Source organism: Trichosurus vulpecula, chromosome 3 (assembly GCF_011100635.1).
Source record: "Trichosurus vulpecula isolate mTriVul1 chromosome 3, mTriVul1.pri, whole genome shotgun sequence".
NCBI classification, from domain to species: Eukaryota; Metazoa; Chordata; class Mammalia; order Diprotodontia; family Phalangeridae; genus Trichosurus; species Trichosurus vulpecula.
In genome coordinates, this window is record NC_050575.1 from 147,336,439 (window position 1) to 147,361,922 (window position 25,484).

At 36.2% G+C, this 25,484-nt stretch overlaps 1 protein-coding gene across 5 annotated transcripts in view; it reads right to left on the minus strand.

Moving 5' to 3' along the window:
* Nucleotides 1-1,669: 1,669 nt before the first annotated feature.
* The window catches only part of LOC118844626 (nuclear receptor coactivator 5-like), a 33,919-nt gene continuing 10,104 nt past the window's right edge, over nt 1,670-25,484 (minus strand). For 2 of the 5 annotated variants that reach the window (XM_036752556.1, XM_036752557.1), the window contains 8 exons: nt 20,288-20,362; nt 13,786-13,871; nt 13,521-13,647; nt 9,423-9,622; nt 7,599-7,874; nt 6,575-6,778; nt 4,690-4,830; nt 1,670-2,414 (listed from right to left, as the gene is read on the minus strand). In XM_036752556.1, coding sequence (XP_036608451.1) covers nt 2,365-2,414; nt 4,690-4,830; nt 6,575-6,778; nt 7,599-7,874; nt 9,423-9,622; nt 13,521-13,647; nt 13,786-13,871; nt 20,288-20,362 — 1,159 coding nt within the window. In that variant the 3' untranslated portion in view covers nt 1,670-2,364. The remainder of the gene's footprint in view (nt 2,415-4,689; nt 4,831-6,574; nt 6,779-7,598; nt 7,875-9,422; nt 9,623-13,520; nt 13,648-13,785; nt 13,872-20,287; nt 20,363-25,484) is intronic. The other 3 variants (XM_036752558.1, XM_036752560.1, XM_036752559.1) reach the window with 3 other exon arrangements.

Below are 25,484 nucleotides of genomic sequence, written 5' to 3' on the forward strand. Positions count from 1 at the left end.
CCCTGAAACAAAGGCTCACATTAAAAAAAAAAACAACCCAATATTCTACCCGTGAGTAATAGAACACTAGGTTCTCCAAAAAATTAAAAATGATCCTCCATCACCCAAAGGGCAGCGAAGGCATACAGTGCGTACGATGAGCTGTAATTCCTAACAAGGAACTATAAAGATGAGCAAAGTCAAAGAATGTCATTAATGAAACATATGTTTAGGATGCTTTATATTCTAAAAACAGATGAGGTGGTCATGTGGTGAGGGCAAGAATGACCAAAGGACAACTCGATGGTCCACTGGTATTCTCATGATTTCGAAAGAGAGCAAGGCCAGTCTGCAACTCACTGGGTGGACCTCCTGTGGCAAATCTATGAAGAGATAAGGACAAACGTCTCAACAGCGGGCATCTATTTTTGAGGGAATGTTCACATAGACGAGATCACCAATCCATGAGTATTTATTTGATATAATTCTTTTTTAGTGTTTTAATTTTGTTTGTCTTTGTTTTTCCCCTTCAAAAGAGATAGAGGGCGGCGGGGGGGAGGGAATCCATATGTGAAATTAACCCATACTCAGACATTCAATGCCTTGGTCTGGCATGGGTGATAATCCTTCTCACTCTCAACATTAAAGTAGCCTTCTTAACCAAACCTCCCCTGCACAACAAATGCTATCAACTAGAAAGGAATTAAATCTGAACAACAGTATTCAGTTGGATTCCCATACAGGCTACACAGAAGGGGTGTTTTATAGCCTAAAATAAACTTTAGCAAATAAATGTACCCTCTGAATCATCAAAAATTAAATGTTCAATCTTCCCTCAATGTTAAGAATATTTTACTCTATTATTGAAATTTTATTAAAACTGTCAATCTATATATGGTGTATAAGATACTGTTGGTTAACAAGACCAATTAATTATGCTCGATAAATATGAGTCAATTTTCAAATACTCTGAATCACCCATTAAAAAGTCATGGAGAAGAAAATCTATGTACCAGTTCTTCATTTGTTAACTAATAATAGTTCTGTTTGCTCACGTAAGACTTTGTGGAAATGATCCTTTGGCCACAGTAAATGGAAATATGATGTTTGAGACATTGAGTTTCATTCTCAACAGTGTCTGAAATAAGGAAATCATTCTACATTTTTATTGGCTGGAACTAAATTAGTGAGTATTTAGAATTGGCTCAAAAACTTATAATAGTATATATGGAAATCAATACCTAGATTAAAAAAATGTGCTTTTAACAAATACACATACTATTTTCCAAATCTTAACAGAAGATACTGCTGTAATCTTATTCTATTATTCAAATAAATATGAGAAAATGAAGTCTCTTCCTCAGTAGATGCTAGTGATTTATTCAGCAACGTAAAGAGCGAAAGTTAATGTATATTTATGTGGAAGGTCTAAATTACTTTGAAGAAATAGCTCCTCTGAAAGATGACTGTCACTTTGAAAGGAACCTGGGAAAAGTGTTTTGGTAACTAACAACCCCTGCAAACTAGCACCTGATACAGGTGGAGTGGTGAGAAACTTGAGGTTTCTCTGCATGATCAAGTTCTTTAACAGCCAGCCACTTCACAATTCTGGACTGTTATTACAGGAGGTGTTCCACACAAGATATAATCTGTACTTCATAAGATGACAGAAAACTAAGTCACATCAACATAATCTGTATTCAGGTCTAAGAGCTTTCAGTCCAGACATAAGATTTCATACTTTAATGAAGGAAAAGACAAAAAATTTAGTGTAAAAAGTGCTTCCCACACAAGAATAGACATCTGGTATAGACAAGTAAACACTGGTATTACAGTTTAATCAAAGAGAGAGGCCCCGGACAGAAGAAAAACAACTCCTTTTTATTCAAGTTTAGAAAAGACAGCTACCCTGAGCTGATTTTCCCCCTCAGACTTTTCATTCCAATACAAAAATTCCCATTATGACCCCACCCCCACCCTTATACAACCCCTCCCATTTAAATCAAAAAAGGCTGACTAGCTTGTTCAACCACTACTGAACAAAAAGCTTCTTCCTTCCCCATATATTCCCCAAACAGGTGAAATCTAACCACTGTTTAAAAATGAGCAAGGGGTTATGTAAAACAAGGAATTTATTGTGTAATATATGTAATGGAACAACTTAAAGGTCAAAAATATCTACAACACCGACTTTTCACAAACATCTAGCTTGTGACAGTCTCCGCAAATTAAAAAAATTCCCGTGGGAATGTAGATTATAACAGAAAGTATGCTACAATAAAGTTTCTTGCCTGGTACACAGACATTAGTGATGAAAGAGAGAGGACACCATCTGCTTGGAATGCCTTGCCATTTTCCTTCCAGCCCAGTTGAAGTTTCCTTAGTTCAAAAAGGTTTGGGTTTAGCTGCTCGTTGAGGTTGCACTGTCTGCACTGCTAGGAGGCAAAAAGACACAATTACTGCAACATGGTACTACTCTAACTTCCAGACCTCACACCACCATTTTGTCTGCTTCTCACACCCACCAACCCATACCACTGATGACATTAAGTCACCCCATTTCTGTAGGCTCTAACAGATTCACTATGCAAGCACAATGATCGAGTGTGGCTCTGGAGAAAAGTTGGGAAAATTTACCTTCCTCCCTTCTTTGCAAAAGTTGAGGGCTATGGATGTGGTAATATTGTGTGAATTTAAATGAATATGGGAAAATAAAGTCTTTTCCCCAGTAGATGCTAGTGATTTGATTCAGCAACTCAGATATGGTAGACATATGGGGTTGATTTTGATGAATTGATTTTTCTCCTTTAAAAAATGCTTTGTTACAAGGGATGGTTCACTGACTAAGGGGAGGGATATATTAAAAATTAAAGTAATGTAAATAAAAAAGACTACAGTAATGTTTTAAAAACTAGACAATTAGGATACATTTGTGATTTTCAAAAGCAGCAGCTTTTCTTCAGTGTTTGAAGGGTTATTCAAGTTCTTCTGCCTGAATAACAACAGACATGAATTTATTTGTATTCTTCATCAAAGGGTCTAAAGTAGTCTTATAAACATGAGAAATATTATGGCTTCATGAGAACAAAAGTATGTGGGATCAGGCTACCCAGGCTCTAGACCCAACTACGTAAACTGTACCATCAACAAGTCACTTAAAATCTGTTTCCTTATCTCTATATTCCCTTCTCCAATCCAAATCCTTTACTTCTTTCAAGACCAACCCCCTTCACAAACTACTTTAAAAAATTTTCTTGTGAATTTCTAAAGTCCTTTTATTGCCTCGAATTCTTCTGTCTGATTACCTAAGGGCAAAAAAGTTTGCTTGTAGGCTATCTATCCTAATCTGGATATTGTGAGAGTAATGATATAGGAGAAGGTGAAAATTCTTTCAGAAAATTCTTTGAGTGAGAAGAAAAGTGTTTAAAAATACTTTATTATTGATTATTATACACAAGAAACATAGTAAATGGTCTAGAGCCCCAAACTGGTCGCCAGCTATCAGCCTGCATCATTTTCTCCCAATGTATTTCACCTGTCCTCTCCTCTCCTGCAGTTGCCATGATGCCACCCTTTATATACTTTATTTTTTTGTTTTTGAGAGGCAATTAGGGTTAAGTGACTCACCCAGGGTCACACAGCTAGTACATATTTGAGGCTGGATTGGAACTCAAGTCCTCCTGACTCCAGGGCTGGTGCTCTATCCTCTGCTCCATCTAGCTGCACCCCACCCCCCTTCATATACTATGGAAGAAGGGATGGAAGGGAAGGAGAAAAATTTGGAACTCATATTTTGTAAAAATGAATGTGTCTTTACAGGTAATTGGAAAAAATACTATTTTTTAAAAATATCATTTTATTATCATTTAACTTCATCATAGAGGAATATGATGAAAATACATAACAACCTGACTGTAAACAATAATTCAAAAATCTATTTCAATTAGTCTTCTAGACAGATGTCTAACAATGCCAACAATCCTCACAATGTGCAAGTGACAGAAAATATTATCCCCATGAAGACACTATGCCATGGTCATTGGAAACTGATGACAGAAATAGCCTCTGTGGCCATTCCCTTCAATCTACTTCAGCTCTAAACTATCTTTTTTCTCAACATTTAACAGAAAAAGTTCAGTCTTCCTACATATTAGAAACATGGCTATAATACGCAAGTCAGTGAGATGATAGCTTTTTCAACTGCAGCTAGATAACACAGTGAATAAAGCTGTGAGCAAATCCTACCTCACATACTTAGTATGTGAGTGACCCTGGGCAAGTCACATAAAACTCAATCTCAGCCTCAATTTACTCAGCTGCAAAACAAGAGGGCTGGCCTCAATGTTGTCATAAGGGTCCTTTCCAGCTGCTCTAACTCTATGATCCTAGATTATTTTAATTACAGAGAGAGGGAGGTATTACTATATGTTCTGTTCCTTGCTACTATTTTTAAGTATATAACTTTTATCCTGAAACCACAATTACCTATGCATTAGAGGAAAAGTATCTTTTTTGATTCAAAAGGAGACTTGAAACCAATCTTGAAATGGTAATTCAGTGTCAGGAGAAAGGTTTGTGTTATAAAATCAGGACACATCCTTCTAGACAGGAGACTGTAGAGTATGCTTATTAGGAAATGGTTAGTAAAGTATTTTGGTACCAATGATTTCTGTACCATCTATAAAGCATAGTATTTGCAACACAACTCACCTACTGGAGTTGGCAAAAGGGCTGGTTTCTCCCACATCATTGGACGCTTTGCAGGCTGGTGTGGTGCATATCCCAGGAGACCAGGTCTTTTAGAGGGTACCGCTAGAAGGGGAGGAGGTTTACCCTTGGGCCCAGAATGTCCTAGATTTATATGAAATAAAAAACAACAAACTGATAAAATATTCTTATCAGGAACAATATTCCCTGATGTTTAGTACAGCAGACATCTCTGAAAATGCACACCCAACTAGCTCACTGCTCCAGATTACTCTTTCAAAAAGACTTAGGAGCAGGATCTGCAAAGTGTCTTCTATTCTAGCTGGCAGCCCAAACTAGATTAATGTGTAATTGGGAAAAATTTTTTAAATAAATAAAAATGCAACAGAAAATAGGTGATGTTAATATGTGATTTTTTTTTTAAATCAACATGTACCTACAAAGATCCTTATGGACAGCTTGGTGACCCTATTTGTGTTAGATATCACTGTTCCTATTTTAACAGTTTACCTGCCTTCTAAGTCACACCATTCGATGGAGTCAACTACTGACCCCAAGACACAAATTCTGCTTCTCTTTTTATAAGGTAACTGAAAACCAGCACTTAATAACTATATCTTATATCCAAAGGTATGAGAACATTCCTTTTGACAGAATTCCATCTAAGCAAGTTAGGTACCTCTAAATGGGGCTGAAGTATCCAATAAAGACAACAGAAACATCCAACACCTAAAACAGAACCACATGCCCTCAATAAAGAGTGACATCAATAATAACAGTGAATGATTCATTAAGAGTATACGACTATAAGAGTAAAAGCATGTGTTATTCTACTTGGACTTGTTCAGAATGCCAAATTAGGTATAAATGTGGCACTCACAGGAAAGGCTTCTAGCTTAAATTAAAATTGTTTGCTTAGGATTCAATGCTGTGATAGAACTAAACAGATAATCTATGGTGCAGAGCTTTTATTTTGAAATAACTTTCAGGTCCCTTTCTTGAATCATGTTACACCAGAAGCAAAAGATAGAAAATTACTGACATCAACTTAAAGGAGAAGAGTTACAATACATAAACAGAAATGATTTTGTAAAGGATGGCAATGGAATACAAAGTAACAAATTAGCTTTTTATAAGTATCCCATCTTCCTAGATGAGCATCCCTAACCTCACTAATTACAGACTATTTAAATTCTACTGTTGACCTTTCTTTAGGTTTTCAATTATTTTTTATAACTCAAACGTGTTCATGAAATATTAACTTCATCTTACAAATTCAAATAGCAGAACAAAAGAATGAAAATAGGCACACAATTCATTTTAATTCAGCATTAAAAACTGTGCTTCAAGAATGGTAGAAAAGTCAGGTAACTGTTGGAAGAGTATCTGAATCACTGTCAATACACTGAATCTGTTCCCACCAAGCTTCATCAGCTTCAGAGTCTTAACCCTGGAAGAAAACTTGGGCAACTCAAATTTGACATCAAAGGGACCAGAGTTCATATGACAAGCTCTCTCTTCATTCAGAAGGCTTTGGGCAAACACAGAAGCCTAATTAAAAATACAAATTTCCCCCATCTAGGAGCCAGAACTGCAGGCACCTTCACGTTTGTTGAAAACATTATGGAGAATAAAGCAAGTATCATGACTACTCTGTTCTCTCAAGGGAGAACTCACAGGACAGCTAAGCTGGCTCAGGAGTCTCACCTTTTTCCCTTTAGTCTGATTTATCCAGGTGAATTTTTTCATCAAACAGAATTTGTCAACTTAGGTAAATTTATCATTTTTCATAGATACAGCAAAATTCAATGACTACACATTTACTAGAACCAAAGGAAAAAGTGTAGTGATCATAAGACAATACTGCTAGGGAAAGGACAGCACTGACCTGGTGTTGGAAGGAGTCCTCCAGGCCTATCACCTAATAAAGGAGGCTTAACTGGAGGAAGGAGAGGCTGGCCCTGGAAGGAGTTCCTACCAGGGGTTGGAAGAAGAGGAGGTGGCTTGCCCATAGTATGAGATCTTGGCATCAAATTAGCTTCAATCAAAGCATTCACAACTGCAGTTGAAGTATCTGGTGTCTCGACAAAACCTGAAAAAAGAAATCAATGTCAGGAGGAACCTAGGATACACGGCAACACAACTGAACAAAAAACAATACAATGTTTGCTGTTCTAAAGACACTGCATGAAATTTAAGAATATTATTTTAAATATCATTCTGCAGTTTATGGCTATCATGGAATATCTTAAAGTGGTCCAATGCCAAGTAGCCATTTCTTAGGAATAGTGATCTTTATAATTCTCTTTAAAATACTGTTAGATTCAATCTACTCTGAACCAAGATTAAGAGTTGCTCGCCAGGCACTTCTGCTGAGCTTATCTAATAAGAAAAACATAGAATATACTAGAGAAAACTGCTCAAGCTTTCTAAATGTTTCATCATATGCAGCTCAAATAAAAACCTAAAATGAACACTGGTATTTGAGTCGAAAGACTTGGATCTTTGTTTTGACACTAACAGGCAAGTTACTTAGACTTTAAGACTTTGTTTGCTCACCTGCCAACTAATTATTGGCATACCTATTTCACAAGGTTGTGGTGAGCAAAGAATTTTGTAAAACAGAGCATTATATAAATGTGAACTATTTTTATAAGAAGTCACTCCAAATTCGTATTTGTAAGAGAAACTTTAAGCTTAAAGTGATACCATAGACATGATTATACAAAGTACATTTCTACCTTGTTTTAAGACTAAAGGTCTGAACCAAAAAGACTATTATATCATAAGTGTCTTCTTTTTTACTACCTGATAATACTAAGGCTTTTTTACATGACACTATTCAGAACATAGTTTTATCTCAAAAAGATGAAAATTTTTTTTCAGTTTTGTGGAAGGAAATACACGAATACCTTCCAATTCTTCTTTCCTGGTCTTCAGGTAGTCACTAATGGTGTTCAACTCCTCCTGATACAAATGTTTTCCCTCACTTAGTAGGAAGAGGAGATGTTTGATACCCAGAGGCACAGAGTAGCTTTCACAGAGGTCTCGTTCTAAGTAGTCATCTACCAGATCAGCCGCTTTTTGTGAAATCCCAGCACCTTCTTGCTGTTCCCGCTCAGCCAAAATAGTCCTAAATTCTTTAGCTACTAGAGCCAATGCATCTTCCAGGGGCATATGGCGATGTACTAGAGAAAAAGAAAAACATCCAGCTTGATCAATCACACACTTTGGTTAATTCTGAAATATTTCTGATGTATTAGAGAGGCAACATGAAGTATTAGAAAGAGCAATAGCGTCAGAGGCAGAAGACAGATTCAAACCCAGGTGCTTCGAAACTAGACACAAGAGTCACAACCACGGACAGGTCAATTTCCTTCTGAGTCTAAACAAATCAATCCAATTCAACAAACATTTACTAAGTGCTTACTATTTGCAGGCCTCCATTTCCTCATCTGTAAATTAAGACTAATAACATTCTTATTATCTCCCTCACGGGGACACTGCGAGCAAAGTGCTCTGTTCAGTTTGTGGCCTCAGGGACAGAAGAGCGCAGATCTGAGCCAGGCAGAGGCGGGAATCAGTTTGGCCAAAAGAGCAATAGCATCTGTACAATGGCACATCTACAAGTACCCCTACTTGTGTTCCCTCTTCCTTCCCATCCTTCTTCCCCCACAGCCCAGTTTCTACTTCAGAGCAATTATCGTGTTGTTCACAATGATGGTGTTGGATTTTAGGGTAATTATTTTCCACTGTAAGCCTACTTGTTTTTTCTTTAAAAAAATTAACATTTAGAGACATAGCCTATATTTAAATCAATATATTATATTTTCTGCTTATAGCAGAAATGACTGTCTATGACGTGAGTATGTGGGCAGCAACCACAGGGACACTGTCAGTTTCAAAATCAAGTATTATATCATTTCTTTATTGTTATGTTCAATGTCATGTCTAACACCTTCTGTTCAGATGCAAATGCTAATTTTACATTCAAATATTTTCACCCCAGCTAACTGAAATGAGAAGAAATGACAAGCAAGATTCATGTAGATGTGAATCACTGTTTTCAGAAAAAAAGTAATATGAGAAAGAGCAGAATCCTTTGACATGCCAGCCATTCAGAAGGATATATCTCAAGAATAAAAGCTTTTCTGACTGAGAGGATGACATCAACTATAAATATATGCACATATAATTTTATCTACTCATAAGTATATCTATTAAAAAGAGAAGGCCCACCTTTTATATGAATCATTACAACTAGGGATGATTAGAATAATTCAGGGATTATGGAGGAGGGAGATGGACTGACAAAAGGATGGACAGAAAAAACTAAGATTTAAGTTGGCTAAGAGTGCTGTGAAGAGGGCAAGAAGGTTTGCAAGTTGGACAGAGATGACTAGAGCAAATAACAGATAAGTGAAATTATTAGCAAAAGTGACTGATCTAATAGGTTGTTTAACTTTGGGTCAGAATGCTTAGTTCTAAAATGTAGCTGAAAGGCATATTTAAGACAGGTCATTATGGACTAGATATTTGCAGATAAATTCATTGAGAGCCACATAAAAAGTTATGATTCCTCTTCACATCATCTCATCTGGCTTCTTCATGGAAGTGATAAATGCAAAGTTTAAAAGGGCTCAATAAAGCATCCTAGGGTAAAAGAAAATGACGTGGAATTATGGTTTTAAATGGAGACACTTTTAAGAGACACTTCTAGCAGAAGCTAAACTTACTTGTGATAGACTTGTGAAGTGAAATTACGGTGCAAGAGGAGAGCGCTACATTGGACTGTTCAACAAGAATACAAAAGGGAGACCCATCATTTTTTACTTCCTGGAGTGCACAGGTGAGACTCGCCTCTGATGTCAGATAAATCATTTCCACCACAAGGCCATGATCTTGCAAACGATGACCTATGCTTACTGCATAGTCCCTTAAAGAAAAAACAAATACAACAAAGAATTATTGCATGGCTGATGTGTTTGCCTTTTAGTTATTCTCAGTTACAGGAATATGAAATAAAAACAGACTTCTCAAAAGTAGCTCATATCATTTAACCTCAAGTTATTTCAGATAGCAGAGAGGTATTACGTTCCTCTTCCTTCTCATGGACACCAAACACTCAGAGGCTCTGAAAGGGTATTGGAACCCTCCAGTGTTTGTAATTATTAAGTGACATCTTAAGGGAAAAATATGCCTGCTAAAGTTATGTTTTCTTTTGCCATGCTATTAATACTCAAATGAGATAATACACATAAAGAGTTCTATAACCACAGAATGGTATAAAAAGAAAATATGGTTATGATTACTATCACTTGGTCATATGGGTCAAGGATAATCATATAAATATAATTGTGCATTATCATCCCTTTCCAAAATGGAAATATTAAAGTAACTATAGAGAACTCAGAAAGAATTAAAAGTTAATAAATAGAAAAGGAAAACTTTAAAAGACCAACATGACAGTTACATTAAGGGAAAAAAACAATTCTTATCTGACTACTTTCTAAGATATTCCAATACTTGCTGCAGTTAGTACCCTGGAGATAACTCACTTCTGAAAAATTAACAGCATCATTTCAGAACCTAATATTCACGGGTTTTTTTTTTTGGTAAATAGTATTTTATTTTTTCTCCAAATGACATGTAAAGTTATTTTTTGATATTCATTTTTATAAAATTTTGAGTTCCAAATTTTTTTCCTTCCTCTCCTCCCCAAGATGGCAAGCAATCCAATATACATGTACAATCCAATACATGCACAATCATGTCAAACATGATTCTGTTTTCACATTCTGATTCCACGTTTCCACATTAGTCATGTTGTGAAAGAGGAAACAGAACAAAAAGGAAAAACCACAACCTACCCCCCCCCAAAAGTGACAATAGTATGCTTCTCTCTAAATTAAGACTCCATAGTTTTTCCTCTGGATGTGGGTAGCATCTTCCATCATGAGTCTTCTGGAATTGTCTTAAATCATTGTATTGCTGAGAAGAGCTAAGTCTATCATAGTTGACTACCACATAATGTTGCTGTTACTGTGTACAATGTTCTCCTGGTTCTGCTCTCTTCACTCAGCATCAGTTCATGTAACTCTTTCCAGTTTTTCTGAAATCTGCCTGCTCATCATTGCTTATAGCACAATAGTATTCCATTACATTCACATACCACAACTTGTTCAGCCATTCCCCAATTGATGAGCATTCCCTCAATTTCAAATTCCTTACCATCACAAAAAGAGCTACTACAAATATTTTTGTACATGTAGGTCCTTTTCCCATTTTTATGATCTCTTTGGGATACAGACCTAGTAGTGGTATTGCTGGATCCAAAAGTATGCACAGTTTGACTGCCTAATATTCTGACTCTGAAAAGAGACACAAAAGCTGATTTCTCGATTCAGAAACCATGCGATTTTGGAATATAAAAATGCAAATTAATTTCCTGATGAAAGGCAATAGACAAATATGCAAAATGGGACAAACTTTTGGACATGGCCAATAGGGGAATGTTTTGCTTGACTATACATACTTATTAGAAGAATTTTGTTTTTTCTTTATTTTTTATCCAGGGATGAGGAAGGTTGGGGGAAGAAAGAGGTAGGAGGGAGTGAAAAAAAGAAATGCTTGATAACTGAAAAAGAAAAAATTTAAAAGAAACTTCAATAAAAATAATTTTTAAAAGGTGGACAATTCATAAAAATTCACTAGACAGAAGAAATCTTCATGTTTATAGTTCCTACTAATATGCAAATAACTGAAAACAATTCATTTGTGCTCATACTCTATGAAAGTTAGAGTATGTTTAATCAAAGTCACGCTAACCAATATATTTCTATTTAGGTACAAACGTTTTTGCCACAAATGAAAAATATTTTATACTGCATCATTTCCCACAGTCAGAAGCCAACTGCAGAATGGCAGAGGATTTCCTAAACTGCCTCTGAAGAGCTCATCCACCACAGTATCTTAATCCATGGCAAAATGCCAGCACTGCAAAACACCAGGCAAAGCCTAGATAAAATCTGAAGAGCTGTTTTAAAAAGCCACTCCAGACAGAGGGAAAAGAAAAGTAATCTCCAATACACCTCTCCAATACCTGACAAAGTACTAGAATTAAATACCAGTAGGTCTGTTTCTTTAGATATGAAAGAAGCAAAAATATCAGCGCTGTCTCAGATGGAGTCTCAATTCTAAAAGCAGTGAAGGTTGCTTTAAGTCAAATTCTATAACACCTCAAAATTGAGGAAGTTAATCTATTCTAAGCATAACACAATGAATCTGGTCTGGGTTATTAGTGGAGCAAACGGGCTTAGAGTGGAGATAGTGAATTCTAGGGAAACACTTAAGCTATTATGCACACTGATTTTTCATTCCTTCTCGGTCTGAGTTCAACATTAAGAATGCATTGTTAAATGAATCCAGACCATCTTCACTTTTCTAGTTATAACATGAAATTCTATAATCCCCTAATGTGCAGGAAATCATGCTCTCTTACCCTCAATACTCTTTCAATTCTCTTTGAGTATTCTTTAATGCAAATAATCCAACCTTTCCAAGTCAGATGGAGGTAGGAATTTGCTTTCAAAATGGCCTATTTAAAAAAAATCTTATTATGAAAATGAGGTGGAATTCTTTAAAGGGATCAAACTGAAGAAACAAAAAAGTAATAAATCTACTTACATAGAAAAGGCAAGCATGAGAGATGGGTATCATTCGCCATTTATATAAACCTTTTAGGATTTACACAGTGCCTCACATGTATCCTCTCTCTAGATCAGGCATTCTCAACCTTTTTTTGTGTCATGAACTCCTAGCTACATAGCGAAGGCTATGGCCCTTCTCCAAATAATCTTTTAAAATGCATAAAATACAAATGAAACCAAAAATACTGGAGTATAGTTACTAAAATACTTAATTTTTTAAAAAAAGTTCACAGACCCAGGTTAATAACATTTCCAACTGTATAGTGAAAAAAACACTGGCCTTAAAGTTCAAGTCCTGGATCTACTATTTACTAACTGCTGAGCTCTTTAGCAAGCTTTTTAGCCTCTGAGAGTCTCAGATTCTTTATCTAAAAACACCAAAATAACATTTATACTCTTTACTACCAGCAGCCAGATGACACAGTGGAAAGAGCACAGAACTTGAAAGTCAGAAATACCAGACAATGGGGCAAAATCACTTAACTGTGATCTTTGGTTTCCTCATCTGTAAAACGGGATGATGACAACACTTACCTCACAGGTTGGCTGTGAAGATCAATTGTGATAATGTAAAGTGTTTCGCAAACCTTAAAGTGCTATATAAATGCTAGATATTACCTACTTCAGGGGTAGCGGGGGTTGGGGAAAGGTTAGTGACCAAAGCTCTTTGTAAGCTGCTCTATAGACATGAGCTATTCTTGCTGTCACAGAGTAAGAATCAGGAATGGAGGAGGCAGATTCATTTATACAAGACCTATTAAGTCATTTTTCTAGTAAAATCCTTAAGACTTTATTTCAACCGACTGTTGGAAGATTCCTAAATTTCACCAATTTATTTGCTTAATATTCAACTGTACCTTCAAAAGAGATAGAGTATTGAATTCATTTCCAGATCACGTAAATTAGTCACAAGTGACAGCTTAATTACATTTGGAATTGTAAGGGGCATGAGCTCATCTAGCCGATCATCCTCACTTTCCTGATGCGATGCAGAAAGTTCAAGTATCACTTGGTCAAGATACCAAGTAGCACAGTTGGAAAATGAATCACAGACTGAATATTCTTTCCAGTCCACCACATTGCTTCAAAGAGCCTATTTGATTCAATAAAAGGAAATATATCTACCTTTGGTCTTTGTTGATGGAAACAATGGTGCAATCTGAAGGCCTTTCTTTATCATATTCATTCTGTATCTGTTGGTAAAACTGCTGGTAGAGCTTCTCTTTTCGATGGTCCTTACTGTGGTCATCATCTGGAAAATAACGAACCTCGTTAAAAAAAAAAAAAGGCTGTCAAAAGCCAACTGCTGAGTTTTACAAAACAAAACCAAAAATCTACACAACCTTCCCAAACCCCAGAAAATATAAGTGAAATTTCAAAGACTTGTTACCTTTATGGGAATATTGGTATCTCTCATAGTTATCTTCACTTCCTTTAGAATAATTATACTCTTTCCCCAATAATTCTTCAAAGTTACTGTATAAATGAAAATAAAGTATTTTATTCACATATATTTTTCCTCTAAACACATTCACACATTTCAATTAATAGCAATTTCCAGAATATCTTAATGCTAAATAAAAAAATAAAAAATCTTTTAAGCTTTAAGACCTCTAAATGAATGTTACAGACATCTAAAGATAAAAGTTCAATCTATTATTTCATTCAACAACCACTTAAGCCCCTATGCATGACTTATGCCAGGAAAGATAGAAAAATAAGACAAGTTCACATCTCTCTACTGTCATTACAGTCAAATTCTGAGCCTAATGTCTCTTCAGCACTGTCATTCTCTGCTATATTGCAATTCAATCGCAAAGCCTTTGGACAGAAAGTCAAAAAAGCATATCTAAATGACACACAAGCCACTTTTACATCATATTTTCCAAAGTTACAAGATAAGAACCTTTTTTTGGAAAAGGTGCTTATAAAAAACAAATCATAATTTCACACCTAAAGGATCTTAACTGGATCTTCATGCAAAATGGAACATAAAATCCTAAATTCTAGTTAACCAGAATGTAGGTACATAAGCAGAGATCTGTATGTTACAAGTGCTTAATGAATGTTTGTGGAATGAATGAATACTGAGTACTCTGGAAACACAATAGCTAAAACTTTGGTAATTAAACTACTTTTTCTTTGTAAAAGCATAACTGAAAAGAGTATTCAGATATGCAATGATCTATTTATTATCCAGGTTGAGTCCTCTTTCCTGTGATTTAACAGAAGAGAGAAAAATATAAGCTGTAACCAAAATAATATATGATAGCATCTGCTTACCAGTATCCATAATGTGGACCAATAAGTTTAGTCCAGAAGGAATATCCAAGTAGGTACAGACACCAAGGAAGGCGGCAATTAATTATTTTCTCCAAAGATAAACAAGTCTCTCTCTGATTTTCCTCTTTGGAGGTTTTATTATAGTTCTCACACTCAAGCTCTTAAAATACATACAGTTGGAGATCAGAACCAAGCAGTCAGACAAGACCTTTGCTGGTCCACTGGGTATATATACCATGTTTGCACTGATATTCTGAATCAGTGTTTCTGACTAGCAATTTTTTTTTTTACTACCAATCTCTTTGAATTCCAAAAATGTAGCAAACCACATCCTATTCCTCTCTCTTTCACCAAAACACCATCCTAAGGTTTCAGAGGACAAAGCACAATCTACAGTAGAGAACTGGGTTATTTATTTTGCTTATCTTCAATAAAGTTTGCATTGGGAAACATTGCTCTAAGAAGATTGAGATCTTTAGGTTAGAAATCAACAAGAAAGAAAGAACCCCACACATCTGGCTTCCACTTAACATTAAAATCACGACATTGTTCAATGTTATATTTTTCTTTCAGAACACTGGCTTATCCTCTCCAACCCTTCCTATGTTACATACAACAAATTCAATAAGCACTTAAGTGGTTACCCATGTGTAATGCACTATTTAATAAGAGTAGGGATATAAGAATGGAATAAGACAGTCTTTGCATTCAAAGAGCTTAAAAACTAGTGAAGAGGCTCAAATACTCTGTTGTTACTGCCTTTCTCATACATAATAACCCTATGAAGGAAAAATATTCCATTTAAAGTCCCTGTAAATTTGCCTTCTTTCCCAAGACAGGATGGTGATAAAACTCACCAAGTAAATAGAGTGAGCTGAGGGGTCCAAGAAGCTAGAGTCTGAGCTGGTATTTAGCTGGTTCTGGAGAGACTCTCTATAGAAGTTTATAAATAAATACACTTCGATATTATTCAGCAGAACTTCTAGATATGATTTACTAAAATATTACCTGAGAGAAACTAAACTTTATCAACAGTAACTTCTGAATTTTACACTTCCAAACATTTATACAGTCAGGAAATGCATTTTGTAATTTGGAATTATTAATCTAAACTGACACAGATCTCCTCTTTAAGGCAGATGAGACAGGAGGCTTTGTGAAAGTCCATATAAATTTAGAAATAAAAGGGAAGGGACTTATTTTGTCTTTGTATCACCAATGCCCTGCACATACTAGCGGGCTTAACAAATGTTTGCTGAATCTGAATTTAAAGCATTATTAAGATTTTTTTTTTTAAAAATGACACATGGATTCAGGAAAAGGTTCCACAAAACTGCCAAATGTTGATGCACTTACTTAGTTGATAAATAAGAACTTTATTACTGAAGGCCTTCATTACTACTTTGTAATACTTTGACTCACCTCTTGCTGACTCCTCATCCCACTGCCCCAAATGACTTTTCTTTTAGTGTTTTGTTTTTTTAAATTTCACTGTCACTTCTCAATAACTCATCTTCTCTCACCTCTTTTGTAATAAATAAGTACAGTCAAGAAAAACACCTATAATCTTCTACGAGCACCACAAGGGAAAAGGCTTTACCACCAGCCCTCTGAAATTACAGCAAATCACTGCATGGATTAATTTTTAAAATCTTTCATTGTTATTTTCCTTTATTTTGTTATAGTCAATCCCAAAGTGACTACTGGGAAATTTCTTCACTTTCCTCAAGTTCCCCTTGTCTTCATTTATTTTTTTAATTTACTGGTACCCTTTGTTTTTATATCACCTTTCTATCCAAAGAACCATGCTTAGTAACAAATAAGAAAAGAGAAATAAAAAGCAATTTGGCGAAACTAACCAAAACATTAACCAAATCAAAAGAACATGCACAATTCCATACTCATAGTCCTCACCTCTGTAAAAGGAGGGGTTTTCTTATTTCTCATTTAGGACCAAGCTTGGTTAGTGATAATTACATAGTATTTGGTTTCCATTTTTATTTGGTCTTTCCATTTATATTGTTGTAGTCACAGTGTAATATATTGTTTTTCCTGCTTTTTCACTTTGTATCAATTCATGTCTCTCCATGAGTCTTTATGCCCTTTATATTCATCATTTTTTATGGTGCAATAATAGTCTATTACACTCATGTACCACAATTTGCTTAACCATTCCTCAGTCTACTTTGTTTCCAGTTCTCTGCTATTACAAAAAGGGTACTATGAATATTTTAACATATATATATATATATATATATATATATATATATATATATATATATATATATATATATATATATATATATATATATATATATAAGACCATTCTTCCTATCTTTGCGGTTATGGGCATTTTATTTTAGTCTCATGGATGTGGATGTGTGTGTGCGTGCTCGCGTGCTCTCGCACACACAGTGGGGGGCGGGGAGGAAGGGAGAGTGGGAGAGAGAGAGAGAACACAAACAAGAATGCATTTAGGTGGCACAGTGGAGCCAGTACTGGGGCAAGAGTCAGAAAGACTCATCTTCCTGAATTCAAATCTACCCTCAGATACTTACTAGCTATGTGAGGCTGAGCAAATCACTAACCCCATTTGCCTCAGTTCCTCATCTGTAAAATGAGCTGGAGAAGGCAAACCACTCCAGTATTTTTGCCAAGAAAACTCCAAATGGGATCATGAAGAGTTGGAAACAACTGAAATTATCATGCTTGTCTTTCCATAATCCCTCTGATATTGATTATTCTTCTCAACCCAGCCACTTAGACAATCTAACAATCAATCTTCCCTGCTGCTGCCTCACTTCCCCTTATCTGAAATGGACCTTCAGAAATCATGTCTCTACTTCCTGGGACAGTTAATACATTCAAGCGTTTGTCCATGTCTTGCCTACCCTACACTGCATAACGCTTCACTCCCCACCCAACCTGGGCCACCTCGCCTTGCCGCTGTCTAAGTATTCTATTCCTATTCTACCTGATGCTTTGGACATGGTAACAGACTCATATGGTATAGACTCACAGATAAGCCTTTGCCACAGGACCTCATTTCCTTGATCACTACTACTGACATCATTAGAGATGTAATTCTATCATCCTGCTTTCTTCCAAAAGATGATACAATGTAAGGACCAAGCTGAAAGCCACCTATGCCGGGTTACTTAGGGACAACGGGAAAAATAAAACTACCACCACCAATACAATCACTGCTTCTAGAAAGGATATGTCAATCAGCTGCCCTGAAGTTCAAATGATTATCCCACTGAACCCACAAAATAAAGCTCCCTTGCCTGCCCACTCTCCTTCATTTTATCTCCCCTATTTGAACCTAAGTTCCTTAAGGGAAGAGTCTGCCTTATTTTTTGCATGTGCATTCCCAGCACTTAAAACAGGGCCTAGCACATAGTAACCACTTAATTCATTTATTTTCATCTTCTGCCATCTTTTACACTTTTTCCCAAGTATAAGGTAAAACTTCAGAGCCGCTCAGATTTGCATTTCCCTAATTATTAGTGATCTGCAACTCTCTTTCATACGCTTGTTAATAGTTTGCAATTCTTATTCTGAGAACTCTTTGTTCCCCTTTCCCTAATACTCAGATGATTTCACTTCCTACTTTACTGAGATCAAGAACCATCTAGATTGCTTCATTTCCTCTCCTATTTACTTCAAAATATCTCTGCATCTTCAACCATCCTTTCTATGAAGAGGTATCCAGTCTTTTACAAAGCTTCTCCCTCCATCCATACGCCTGATCCCATCCATCTCCTAACTGATAAACCCTGTTCTATAAAAATAGTTTGTATTTATTTACTGTTTGATATGCATGTCTTCCCTAGATCCTCACAATAATCCTCCAAGGTAGATGATGATGATGATGATGAAAACGATGACGGTGACGATGACAACAATAATAATACTCCTGCCTCTATTCTACAGAGGGAGAGGCTGGGAGTGACTTTGAGGTGACTTGCCCAGAGTCACTTAACTAGAATGTCTGAGGCAGGACTCCCAAGTCCCTGACTCCTAAGTCCAATGCTCTACCCACTAGAAAAGTTATATCCTTATTTTACATATGAGGAAAAGGAGGCCTAATGCCACTGCACAGACTGAGGAAGGTGTCACACCACACGTGGCAGAACCTGCATTCAAATCCAGCCTCTGCTGCTAAAACCCCATGTTCTTTCCACTGAATCATGATATCTCATTTGTCAGTTCTTTCTCTTTTGCAAATTCAGTATCTCTCTCCTTACTGGCTACTTGTCATCCAGCTAAAAATTTTCTCAGGTTTCTCTTCTAATTAAAAAAATCTTCTCTATCTGTGCTACCCACTCCTTTGCTATATTTCCTCTGACCCTCTCGTTATTGGGACAACACCATCATTCTGCAAGATCCCATCAGCCTTAGGACACCATTTCATCACCGCTCCTTTGACTGGAGAACAGAGCCGTGAACTCCCTAACCTCCATTTAAGGAGGGAGCTGAACTCAGAACACCTCTTCATTTCTTATCTGGCTGCAATGCTCAGAGATTTCTCCAACTTTTCCTCCACGCCTCCTTATCAATCCCTTTCCCCAGCTCTTCCTATTACTCTCCAGTTTTCAGCTCCTTTGGAGGGCGGGGGGTAGGGGCTGTATTCCCCTATTAGATTATAAGCAATTTGAGAGCAAGGGCTGTCTTTTTTCATGTTTGCATCCCCATGGTTTAGCACAGTACCTGGCATATAGCAGAATAGGTGCTTAATAAATGTTTACTCACTAACTGAACCCTTCATCAAACTTCAAAACTAATGCTTCTCCCTTCATTTCTCATCACTTACCTAAAATAGGTGCTTTTGCAAAAAGGTTTTCATTCTGCAGTATCTGATACAACTTACTCCTCCCCATTTTTAAAACTTCTCTCTTTCCATGACAAAGCAGGTATTTCCCAAGGTTCTGTTCTCTACCTTCTTTTCTCTTTCAGTTCCATGGTGATTTCATAAAATTCCACAGCTTCAATTAACACCTCTAAAATGCTGACTTCCAAATCTACTTACTTCTCTGGGCCTGAATCCTCCCCATACTTCAGTTCCACATTTCTAACTCCTTGATGAATATCTTTACATAGCTATTCCACTGACACTTCATCAAACTCATCATCTCTCAGAAACTATCTACTCATTCAAATATGTAATGAAACCTTCTCTGTGCAAGACACTGTGCTAGTCCTAAGTTCCTTGCTTTTGTACTGGCACCAACATTCCTCCAGACACACTGGAATCCTCACAGTTACCTCTAAGTCTGCCCATTAAGGCAGAGACTGAAATTTGGACACAGGTTATAAATGTCTGTTCAAATCTTTCACTTAATTTGTTCCAAAAGTTATGTTTTAATTATTGCAGGCCAAAAGACAAAGTGCTTCACTGAGGTAAAATTAAATCAGGATATCCCCATTTGAAACTTTCTCCTTTTGCTACCATTAGCAACTATTGATATGATGAATGCAACCCAAGCTATTTACCAAATAAGCAGCTAGGACTATCACTAGTCATAACCAAAATAGAGTAGACATTAAGACATATAAGTAATTTCTAAAACCTTTAGCAAATTCAGTCATTTTAGTAAAAACTTTACCTTTTAGTGTCTTCACTTTCCTTTATGTGACCATCTCCAGGAGAAATGATCAGATGAGGTTTATAAGGATTTATGCTAAAAATATACAAATATAATAAAGGCAAAGTTACACACAGAAAGGCATTTTACCCAAACATAATGGTTTTCACATCTCTAATACATACAACGAAATCACAGATCCAAAGCTACAAGTTGAATTTTCCTAAAACCGTTATCTCTGAAGATTAAAATATAAATTATTCAAGTTCTTTCTTTTTTATTTTTGTTCTACTACATTTATACAAGTGCTTTAGTGGATTTATCATAAGCAAGATGTATCAGGTAAATTTTATGAACCTTTGCAACTCACCAAAACATTGTTTCGAGAATCAACACTAGACATTCCAGACTATCTGATTTCCCTCAAACTAACTACCCTAAAAATAATCAAGTACAATATTGGTAATAAGATGTGCCTTCTCCCCCCAAATCTGGCTAACATTTTCTACTAGAAGCACCAGAACTACTAGTAAAGGTTCAGCTAAATTAACACTATTTTATCTACTTGGAAAAAGTATCTAACACTGGCTATGACAGTTGTGAAAGGAAGATATTCAAGAATTAAAAGCTTATTAATGATAAGTACTGTTTACGTCTTGGTACAGACCAGGGGCCTTGAGTACCAGTTTTTAAAAGAAAGTTTAAATATTAATACATCACATGTATTCCTTGTGATATATTGCTATGAAAGTACCCTAGTCTACAAAAAAATTCAACATCTTAAAGAATGATTCACTAACACTAAAGATCAAACTTTAGCTTGGTATTCAAGGTCCTCCTCATGTATCTCCATTTTCTAGATTAGTGGTGTCAAACTCAAACTGAAACAGATCCATGCCTCCAGTATATTTACTTAGAAAACCACAAAATGATATTTTCCATATTGTACTATACTTTTATTCTGTTAAACATTTCCTAATTACATTTTAATCTAGTTGAGGCCTCCAGCTCAGGAGTTTGACATCTCTGCTCTAAAGTGGTCTCTCAACTTTTTTCATCAACAAAAAGTATCAGCATGAGTCCCAATGTGTATATTACTTCTTTATAAATTATACATACATACTAATAATTATATACATTATAAAATATAAAAAATAGAAACTTAAAGTAGACAAAATAATATTTGATGCTAGAATCAATAAAGAACCACTGGAGCTGAGTCAAGGGCTGCTGCAACACTTGGTCAGACCCACGCTTTAGAAAAATCACTCTGGCAGCTTTAGATTGGAGAGGGGAGAGACTTGAGGCCAGAAGACCAATTAGGAGGCTATTTTAACAGCCCAGGTGATGAGGACCTGAGTAATAACTGTGTGAGTAGAGGCAAAAGTAAAGCTACAAGAGAATGCATGGAAACAGGAATGACAAAGAGTTGGTAACTGACTGGATGTACGAGGTGACTGAGGAGTTGATGAACCTGAGAAAAAGGAAGAATGCTGGTGCCCTCCACATTAAGTCTAAAAGAAAGGCTGAGGGGAGGAAGACAGAGATCATGTAATACTATCTGAGATGAATATCATTCATTCCTGCTTATCCTGACATAACAAAGGTTCACTTAAAATTAATCAGTTAATACAACTTTCTCTACTTGGAAAAAACATTTGACTGACTAGAAAATGAGAGCTGTGAAAGCAAAAGATTCATGATTTAAAAGTCTATTGATACTGAGTACTATTTGTATCTTGGTCCAAAATGAAGAAGATGGAAAAAGGAGGGAGGTGGGTCTCTAATTCATCCATCACTGCCCAGGAGCACTCTGTCCTCCCCAGGGAAGAGGTAATCCAGAGGGTAGGAGTTAAGTATGTTTGAGAGAACCCACCATAAGGCTTCCCAATGGTACTTTTGAACCTGATGCTGTGAATAGTTGGGAGCTTGTACAGAAGAGGTCAGAGTGGCAAGTGAGGGAGTATGGGGGGAAAAGGTTAACTGTGTTGGAGATAAGCTAAGGAGAGTGGAATGCAATTGGTCTTCTCACCTGCCACTGGTTGACCACATACCCCTGAAGGTCAGACCAAAGCTTCCTTAGGCTCCCATTTTATCTCTCAACTAGAAATTATTTTCATGCTCTTCCTTATTCCTGAAATGATCTCCTTTTTTTCCTTCTGCTGAATTTCTTTTAAAATCCAATTCAAATGCCACTTCCTCCAACTCAAATTCAAACATTTATTAAGCATCTCCTACATTCAACACCACAATGGAGGTCTACTCAGTCAGTTACTAAATTTCATCTATCTAGGTCTCATACAGTACTTTGTAATTTTTCTAATGTACCTAAGTTCACTGGAACTCCTACTGATCATACAGTCTATATTTTGAAAGTAAGTCTTAGGGAAGTACCAGAAGGTCAAAGCGATTATCTGCCTTGACCATGGTCAACTAGTCTTCTTGACTTCCAAATCTGGCACTCTATCTACTATATAAGATTGTATTTCTTCCTACTTACTCACTATGCATCATTTTCTATTAGTTATCTGTGTACAATACATCTCATCTAATAAAGAATAATCTCTGGATGTCTAGTAGCTCCAGACCCAGCACAATGCTCAATGGCTTCCTAATTATCTCTATGCCTTAAGTCCCTCCCTCTCTGATCCACCCTCCACACAGCTGCCAAAGTGACAGTTCTAAAGCACAGGTCTCTCACCCTCCTGCTCCCCAAACTCCAGTGACTATCTATTGCTTGTAGAACAAAATGCAAATCTCTCAGCTTTTTTTTTTAAAACCTATTTGGCCCCTGCCTACTATTCCAAGTTTATTACATCTTACTCACCTCCAAAAGCACTCCAAATTAGCTTACTTGCTGTACCCTGTCTAGGACATGCTGTCTCTTATCTTCATACCTTTGCACAAGCTGTCCTCTATGCCTGGAATGGACTCCCCTCTTTATCCACATCTTTAGCTTCCTACAAAGCTCAGCTCCAAGGCCACTCCAGGTCCATGAGGCTTTTTCTGATAGTCTCAGGTGGCAATGCCTTCCCCCAGCCTACTAATCAATAGCTGTTTTATATACATTTTCTGTTTACTCATATGTGGACATGTTGCTTTCCCTAATAAACTGAAAACTCATTGAGGGTCTACTTGTGTCTTTGTACCCCAGCACCTAGCACAATATTCCTACATATTCCTTAATGATACCCACTCCTGACAGAGAGGTGATAGACACAAGATGCACAAAGAGATATGTATATATTTGGAGGCATGGCATTGTGCACTTTCGCTTTTCTCAACTATGCATATTTACTACAAAGGTTTTTTTTCTTCTCTTTCTTTCTCTCAGATTTAAATGGGGCTGAGGTGGGAGAAGGGTAGCAATAGCAATGTTCAAAAAAGGAGGGCCACTGAAACATTTCTTTAAATAAATAGAAAAGCCCAGAAAGAAGTTCAGAAGGAAAGACAAACAAGCAGGACAGTTCTGAAAGTAATATGTAAAATTTATACTTTTTAAAAAAGTAAGCCATATAAAATGGTGATTAACAGTTTCCTATAGAATCCTTTTTTTGTGTTCTGCTGTGTGTATGGCTCTTTGTTGTTTAGAGTTTTGTTTTTTTAGAGTTTTGTTGTTTAGAGTTCCAAATTTTAAAAAAATTTTAAAAGTAGCTATTTAATAAATATTTGTGGGTCTTGATGCTTGGTATACAGTACATTTGATTTTGTTGGACTGAATTTAACTTCAATTAATCAGGCAACCAACAACATAAACTGAACAAAGAAACAAGTGAAACTAAGAAAATGCCTACTCCAAACTGTTATTTGAATGGAAAAAGGACAAAATGAGAATTCCTATCGGCAATTTGGACCGACAGGGTTAAACAGTGCCTAGGAAACATATTCTTCTACAAAAAGGATAAGCACAGATGCTTGATTCAGCCCTTCTCTTGATTACAGTAGCCAAGTCTGAAGACCAAGAGAAGGCATTAGCAGATGGTTCGAGGTGCATAAGTCAAAAGGAAGCTGCATTTGCCTTACAGAGCTTCCTAGCAAATAAGCCTGACTGATGCCAAGAAAGCCAGCCGGCTCCAAGGAGAAAAACAGCAGGATATCTGGAACCCAACAGTCCAGCGAAAGAAAGGAAACCTCAAGATACAACTACCTGGCAAAGAAACAGAATATCTAGTGTCACCCACAAACATAATGCTTTACCTCAAACACCTTCTAAATGGAGGGTACATTTTTTGGCCTGCCCAAGCCATTTATTTTAAGCAATCTAGAACTATAAACTCATGTAATGGACAATCTGCTAAGAACTAGTCACATCCAATGGTCACTCTGACTAAGCCACAGAAGAAAAACAACGCACTAATGCACAAACGGACTCCTTCTGGGCTCGTAGCACACCTCAACCAGCTGGACAACAGACAGAATAGGTCAAAAGGAAGTATGCCATATTCAAGGTCAAAGGCTCTGAAAAGCAGTCAGCAGATAACTACCTGGGATTCTGGAAGAAATACAAAGAAGTTTTACTCTAAAACATCAATTTGCAGGTGTGAAATGTGATGGGCAAGAGTTTAAGAACTGATTCATTAATTATAGTAAACCAAAGTTCATATTGCATGAATGAACCAATTAATAAACTGTTCCAGCAACCCTAAGATTGAAGCCAATCTATTGATTTTTCTTTAAATCTGTTAAAAGGTATAAAAGGCTATTTAATATTAAAATGTACTTGCTTATGTGACTTTCTAGAAAGGATTTTGGTTTCCTATTTGTCTTTATCTACCCACTGTAATTTCAGCAAAAATCTATAAAAAGGTCTACCAAAATACCATTCCCACAATTATAAATGTAGACAAATTTCTAAAAAGACCTGTGACCCAAAAGACTTTAACAACACTGAGAAAATATTTTAACATTTTTAATGTTATATCTCAATTACCCCTAACTTATTAGTCTATTAAATCCTCATCATGTGACCTGCTGGTGAGAAATTTTTTTAAAAAAATTTTTTTTAAATCCACTCTTAAAAGTGTCCTCATTGTTTCTGATTTTACTGACAATAATATGAATTTTAATACTTCTCTCAAGAAATCTGAATCAGCAGACAAAAACTGGGAAAAAAAGAGTTTGTTGTATTGTCCAAATATAGTAAAATGCAAAAGTTACTCAATGAAAAGTTACTCAAATAACAAATTTTAAATGGTCAAAATAATCCAAAGCATCAGGA